Here is a 6,939-nt window from a genome sequence, read left to right on the forward strand (position 1 = left end):
GTGACTCCTTGGGCGCTGCTGTAGCAGGACAAGGCGCTCGCGTCACCCACGGGCAACGTGGCTGGCAGTAGGGGTGGAACTGTGAAACAGGTGCTTGGCTGCTCTACCAGGGCACCTCCTCCCCAGAGCTGAGCTTGGTGGGAGGGAAGGGGGGTAGGGAGCTACCAGGCTCAAAGCAGAACAGCTGGAGAGGTGGAAGAAAAGCCACAGGATACCTGCTCCAGGACGAGATCCTTTTTGGGGGGAGCCGGCTCTGTCACCGCGAGGTGGCTCAGAAATCTCTGCATCTCCACCAGGTTGGGCAGCTGGTCAATGAGGACGTCCGTCCGGAATGCGGCGAGCCCTGCAGCCACAGAGGGGAAGAGAAGGGTGAATGGAAAGCAGGATGGCAAGAGCAGGGATCTGTGGGGCACTGGCACGACCCACGGGATGCACTTGCAAACACAAGCTTTGCTGGCATGGTGTCCAATCCCACTGCTCCCTGCTAGGAGCCCACAGCAAGGATGGGGAGAGAAGCCCGGAGGTGTCCAGGGCTGGCAAGGTCCCCCTCCGTGCTGTGGGACATTGTGGTGTGGGGTCCTACCTTGAGGAGCTGGCTCTTGTTGAAGCCATCAAAGTGGTATTTGCGCTGGCACTGGGGGCTGAGCAGGAGGTTGAGGAGGGCAAGCCACACCTGCCCATCCAGTTTGGTCATCTTCACCTGGTCCTCGGGGGGCACCGCATGCCACATACCGTTCTCAAACTTCCTCAGCTTGCCTGAGGGACAGCAGAACACATGGCTCGGGGGAGAGACAGCCTGAAGGAGGACGGCTCAGAGGTGGGGGTGCTGGCCTACGCTCACTTCCTCACTCTGCCGCAGGCAAGCCTCTGCCTGCCTCAGTTTCCCCACCCCTTTGCTCAGCGTTAGGGGCCTACTTGGTACTGGGACAACACATCAGAGAGCACAGAAAGCAAAACCAGTCTGTATTAAAACAACAGGGCTGTGGCAGGAACTGAAAGATCCCTGAGCTATCTCCCTCTGTACTTGGCCAGGAGCAGAGAGCACTGGGAGATGGTGGGGGAGCTCATGCTGCAGCAACACAGTGGCTGGAGAGGCACGTTTTGGGGTATCTTCTGGATGTTTTTCTGCCAGCGAAAGCCAGGAGCAGCACGAATGTAACAGAAGTGACAAAGCTCCAGGAGCTACTGTGCTGCTCTGCGGGACGGAGGAGGATGTAACCCTGTGTCTGCACTGCCTGGAAATGCCTTTGCACTCTTGCTTCTTTCCAGTCCCTCCCCCAGGGCCCTGGATCAAAGCTCTGACACCCGGAGAGCACAGGCGGACAGAAGGGATGCGTTTCCTGGCTGGAGGAAGGAGGAAAGCTCCCACATCCAGCTGGGCGTCTCTCGGCAGGCACAGAGCCACGTGCTTCCCAGCATCTCTTCCTGCCCGGCCGGTGCTGTGACCCCCCCGGTGCGGGGCTGGGGAGGGGAGCGCGGGTTCCCACGCTCCAGGCTGTGCCCCACCACTGCTCAGAGGCAGGCAGTGGGGCAGCTGGGGGGGGCACGCCTGGCTGCAGAGGTGCAGGGGGCAGGGCTGATGGCACAGGTGAGGGCCGATGGGTGCAACCTGATCAGAGAGAGGTATTTGGCAGGAGCTCAACAACCAGCAGCTCCAGGGCAATCGTTTTGCTGTCTGGGAGAGCCCGTGTCTGGCCCCAGCTCCTAGTGCCACCCCACTCCGGTCTTCCTGCATCCAGGACAAGACCCCTTGGAGGAGCAAGTAGGGCTGGCAGATGTGCTACGCTCCTGATCCTGTCCTGGCCGTGATCAGCTTAGGAGAGACGCAGCCCTGTGCGAGGATCGGCTCTTGGGAGCGCTGCTGGGAGTGCTTGGGAGCACCGGGTGCCCAGCTGCTTTTGAGCAGGGGCATGATCCGTACCTGCTTCCCGGCAGCTCCAGGGGCAATGCTCCACCAGCTGGACAAGGAGGCAGGGCAGGTTGTGGGTGTTCAGCATCCGTGTCAGTGCGCTCAGGGGCAGACTGGAGATAGGACAGGAAGGGTGAAACGGCGCTTCAGACAAATGCCAAAACAGACACAAACGCTGCCTGAGGCAACTTGGGAGAGGCAGGAAAAACCCAATGATCTGGGTTCCCGCAAGTACCACGGAACGGGGTGGAGCGCAGCTGCATTCGCCTCCCGAGGCACAGTGCCACAGGCACAGCCAGCTGCTGAAAGGGGTCCAGGCGCCTGCTGCGACCCCACTGGAATCTTAACCAGAGAGCTCAGCACACGTCCTGTGCCGCTCCTGGGCACCTACCTCTCCACCTGATCCGTGATGAACCGCAGCACAGACAGGGCTTTCAGGGAAATCTCAAACTCCATTGTCTCCGCCTGCTTCTGCAGCTCCTGGGGAGAGACAAGCACAGCTCCCATTTCCCAGGAGCTCCAGGGAGGCAGCCTGTTGGCTGCACATCGGTAACCACAGGCTGGGGAGGAAATCAGAGCACTGCAAAACAAACTCTGCTGCTCATCGTGACTGTGCCAGCGTTGCCTGTCTGCCAGGGCAGCCACAGAAATGCTTGCAGCTCACTGTTGCTCATCCCTCATCTCCCTACCCCTAACAGATCGCGGGTGACACCCCCTGAAAGAGCCCAGTCCCAGACTGCTCCTCTCTCTCCTTACAGGATCATCTTGTGGCCCATGAGACATGTGAGACTGAGGGAGAGGGGAGCTGCATCATCAGAAGAGGAACTGGAGGAGGAGGAGGGAGAAACTTGACCCTGGCAGAGCTGCAGTCCTACATTCACCCCTCCTGGATCTGCTTCTGTCCAGCCTGCATACAGCCAGCTAGACTATCTGCCTGTGGTTACCCCAGCCCGCAGCTACGTCACACTCTCCAGCTACCCCCGGGGCAGCGTGGACACCCCGGCCGTGCCCACGCACCGAGGACAACAGCCTGACCACCCGCTGGCTCAGCCTATTTCGGGTCTGTGGGATGGCCAGGCTGAGCGGTGCCACGTCCTTCTCTCTGGCCGAGGCAGGGCTTTTCCTCTCCACTCCCAGATGCTCAACAGCTCACATCTCTGTGTGCAGAGCACTGACCTCAGCAGCTCCTATTCCTCTAGTTCCCTTCCAAGTTCCTGTGGTGAGAAGCCCTGCGCTCCCCGTGCTGGTGCCCCACATGCGACCAAGAAAGCTTTTTGAGCTCTTTCCCAGCCCTCCCGCCCGAAACAGCGAGGCTGTTTCCTACAGCTCCTGTCATATCCACCGCTCATCTCCGCTATCTTCAGGCAGGGACTATCTTTTCCTGTGCTTCTGGGGGAGAGCAGAACACGTCCTGCTCCAGGGGTTACCACAGTGCAGTCACAAAGGACAGCTGGCCCCACAAGACAGGAGAGGGCAGGAACATTTTTTTAGTAGGGGCTTATTGTATGTAGAGCCAGGAGGGGCTGGAATGAATCGGAGGAAACCAGGCTCCTTGGGAGACCAGCACTTTTTTGAATCCTATTGCCTAGAAGAGGTCTTTTTTTTTTTTTTTTTTTTTTTTTTTTTTTTTCTTTGAGCCATGTCGAAGCTTGAACAGAGAGAACCTTTTCCCCTCCCAGCTGGGAAAACATTTCCTGGAAAACATCCCTATTGTGCTCCGGAGCCCTCCACTTCCTTCCCTTTTCTGGAAGAGGAGCACGTGCTCGGGCAACAAGCCAAAGGACGGAGGCGATGCGGGGAGGTATGGCCAAGCTTGCAGGCTATCGCTTTAACCCCTCTGTTCCAGACACTCCGTGTGATGTGTGCAGTTTACGGGACAACTCGAGGTGCTGAGCAGCCAAGACCCAGAGCAAGAGAAGGGTTGTAGGAAGGGCTCACCGGGAAGGGCTGTGCACCAGCCCTCAAACACCCGACCGAGAACAGCTCTGGGCTCACCACTGGTCCCAATCAGCACAGAGAGGAGGCGTTTCTCAGAGGAAGTTGTGGAGAAACTCATTAGGGCAATTCCTAGGTGTATCATACGTGGGTTTAGGGAGGATCCCTCTCATGGTTAACCTCGGCTGGATCCAGCTGCAGCCTGAGCTCGGGTGGTTTCACGACCTCCCAGGAGACATACCCCCACAGCTTAAGAGCAACAGCAAATTGCCAAACCCCTGCACTGAATATCTCGTGTAATTGTCAACTACCCAGCATCCCCCACTCAGCGCCAGCTCAGACCACGTCCCGCAGGAAGCCTCAGGCTGGTGCTGGCACAAGAGGGAAGCAGCGTGGCTATGGGGTGGAGGGAAGAGGGTGCAGCTGCTGGCCCAGCCGAGCTGCTGGTGCGGACAAGCACCGGCACCAGATGTCCTCCGAGATGGGTGGGAGGTGCTGGGGCTGCAGCCAGGGGGGTCTCCACGGGAAGGCTCCCCTGTGCCTCTTGAGGCTGCCCACATCCTCCACCACACGCGTCCGCAGGGAGATGCAGGACTTCCTCCTCACCTGCATGGATGAGAGGCTGGCCAGATCCTCGGGACGAAGCTCTGCCGGGGGCACTGTCTGTCCACTGGAGCTCCGAGCTGCGAGCAGGGTCAGTTTTCGGTGGCAATAATCAATTAAATCCAGAATGCTGTCCTCTGCTGACTCGCAAATCTCCTTCACAACGACAAGAGTTTCACAGAGAGCCAGCCCCCCCAGCCATGGTTTTTCACTCCCCCAAACTGGGGCTTTACACTGAAAAACGCTGAACCTGCCTCTTACCTTGTGAAAAAACACCGTCTCCAAGAGGTTAATGATGGAGGCTTCATGATGCAGCTGCGGGAGGAAAACGTCAGGCGTGAGGTAACAGCAGAGCGGTCACCGGCGTGGAGAACACAAGCAATGGGACCGGGAAAAGGGTTCTCCTAAAAAACTGCTTATGTAGTTGGGGCCAAACACAAGTCCAGGAGCCAAAGACAAGTGACGTCATCTTTAAAACAACTCCATACAGTTCATATTAATATTTATGCTAACATGCCTAGGACACTAGAACCACACTTCCCAGCAGGCAGGGCTCTTCAGGGCTCTGCCTCTGCCCTACAGTGACAGTACAGCCGTAGCCCTTGGGCAAGCTGCAGCCCCTGGCACGGAGCTGCTGTCCCAGATGGGACACTGCTGCAGACAAACAGCTGCCCTGGGAAGACACCGCCTTGCCCCAGCGAGGAGTTACTCTGGACCAAAAATGGGCTAAAACTTCCCAGCCTTGGGCAAATTTCCCTTAGGTCAAAGGCTGCCTCCCTTTGCAGGGAAGCCAAGTTCCCAAGAGTGCACCCTTGCCAAGAATGGCCCAAGGGATGGCTGCGCCCAGAAGCTCGGTAAGAAGCTGCATTTTTCATAACCCAGAAGCACGTAACCTTGGAGAGCTTTCTGGTTCGAGGTGCCAAACAATGCTCAGAGGCGGGCAAATACCCCAGGGGTATTTGCACTTACAAACCAGGAGCACAGCCACCTCCAGGAGTGGCTTTTCCTGCATCCAGCAGCTCCGGCAAGCCCCTGTGCAGGATTAGGCAGGGGCACAGCCCTCCACACAGCCGAGCTCCCCTGGGAGCAGGTCCCTGTCCCTCCTGCGGCCAAGGACAAGGGCTTGTGGCTCACGGCTTTGGGAAGCCAGGTGATTCCCACTGCGTCACTCTGTCCGCCGCAGCTTGGCAGCGTGGCAAGATGTAAAACCCCAGCTCTGAGGTCTGCGGGGTGAGATTTGTTTCCTAGCGCAGTGGTGCCCTCCCAATTGCCAGGCTGGTTCCCACTGCCCCCTGTACTCACCACCACGTAGATGGGGAAGGTGCTTCTCGGCTTGAAGTCCTCCAGCCGGCACAGCACAGGAAAGATCTTGTGCTTCCAGATCTCCACAGAGATCAGCTCCCCAATGAGAACAGGAATCTAGACAGGGAAGGGACCGGGGAGGGAAGCCGTTCAGACCAGTGCTGTAATGGGACCAGTTTATTGCTAATGCTCAGCTGCACAGACTTCAGAGTCACCTCAAGGAGGAGGGCAGCCTTGGGGCACAGTCTGTATGCACCCAGCTCAGAAATCAACCACATTTCCCCAACAGAGAGGGCAGAGGGAGCTCCTGGGGCTGCAAAGGGGAAGATGACACCGAGCTGGGTAGGTCCAGGGCACCACACAGCGCAACCTGACGCATCCTGGGGCTGGGACACCTTGGTTGTATGGCAGAGATCCGCAAGCAGAGGGGCTGACGCACAAGAAACCAAAAAGAAGCTCCAAAGAGGAACCAGAGACCAGCAAGCAAAAACCCCATAGCTTGACCTTTAATTTTTCAAAAAGCAACACTGGCAAACCACCAGTCAAATGTCTTTGCCAGAGACACCGCAGATTCTTCACCGTTTTATTCCAGATTTGCACCCTGTCCACAAGACAACCCTGTCTCAAGGCTGAGGGCCTGGCACAGGGATCAGCACCGCACCCCAGGAGGCTCACCTTGGCGTAGGTGACCAGCAGCTCAGTGAGGAGCTGCTCCTGGCCGCTGGAAGCGCTCAGGATGGCGTGCATGTTGAGCTTCTCCACGCACTCGTGCTGTCGAAGCCATCTGCGGGGCATCCAGCAGGGCATCAGGGCCAGAGACCTCTGGCCACGGGCTCTGGGCTCCGATGAGCTTCTGGAGTGTGTCCCTCAATCCGGGAAACCTGCTCCCAGCACCCCCTGCTCCAGGAAATGCCCCAAGCCTGCCAAACCCCCACGCTGGAGCCTGCATTCCCTGGAGCAGCAGCTCCAAGTGTGGCCGTCCCAACCCTGCTGCCCTCCTGCCTGCTCCCAGCAACACCCACCACAAGACACCCCACTGGAGACAACCCAAAACCGGGGGTCCACTTCTCCATCGCCCCTCCCAGTCCCTCTGGGGACATCCCAGGTCTGGATTTTCCGCTCTCTCCCAGCCCTTCCAGGAGGACTCCAGAATTGGGGATCCTCCTCTCTTCCTACCCCACCCTGACCCC

At 58.3% G+C, this 6,939-nt stretch overlaps 1 protein-coding gene across 1 annotated transcript; it reads right to left on the reverse strand.

Annotated features, from left to right (window-relative positions):
• Positions 1-215: 215 nt before the first annotated feature.
• ZMYND10 (zinc finger, MYND-type containing 10) lies at positions 216-6,526 on the reverse strand (the record flags this gene model as incomplete). The annotated part of the gene is made up of 8 exons (XM_010158914.1): positions 6,425-6,526; positions 5,750-5,866; positions 4,709-4,762; positions 4,451-4,603; positions 2,301-2,389; positions 1,922-2,022; positions 585-756; positions 216-342 (listed from the first exon to the last, which is right to left on the reverse strand). Coding segments are annotated over exons 1-8 (885 nt in total), but the record flags the coding sequence as incomplete, so codon positions are not given.
• Positions 6,527-6,939: the final 413 nt, after the last annotated feature.

The sequence above is a fragment of the Eurypyga helias genome, unplaced genomic scaffold (assembly GCF_000690775.1).
Source record: "Eurypyga helias isolate BGI_N326 unplaced genomic scaffold, ASM69077v1 scaffold37190, whole genome shotgun sequence".
NCBI classification, from domain to species: domain Eukaryota; kingdom Metazoa; phylum Chordata; class Aves; order Eurypygiformes; family Eurypygidae; genus Eurypyga; species Eurypyga helias.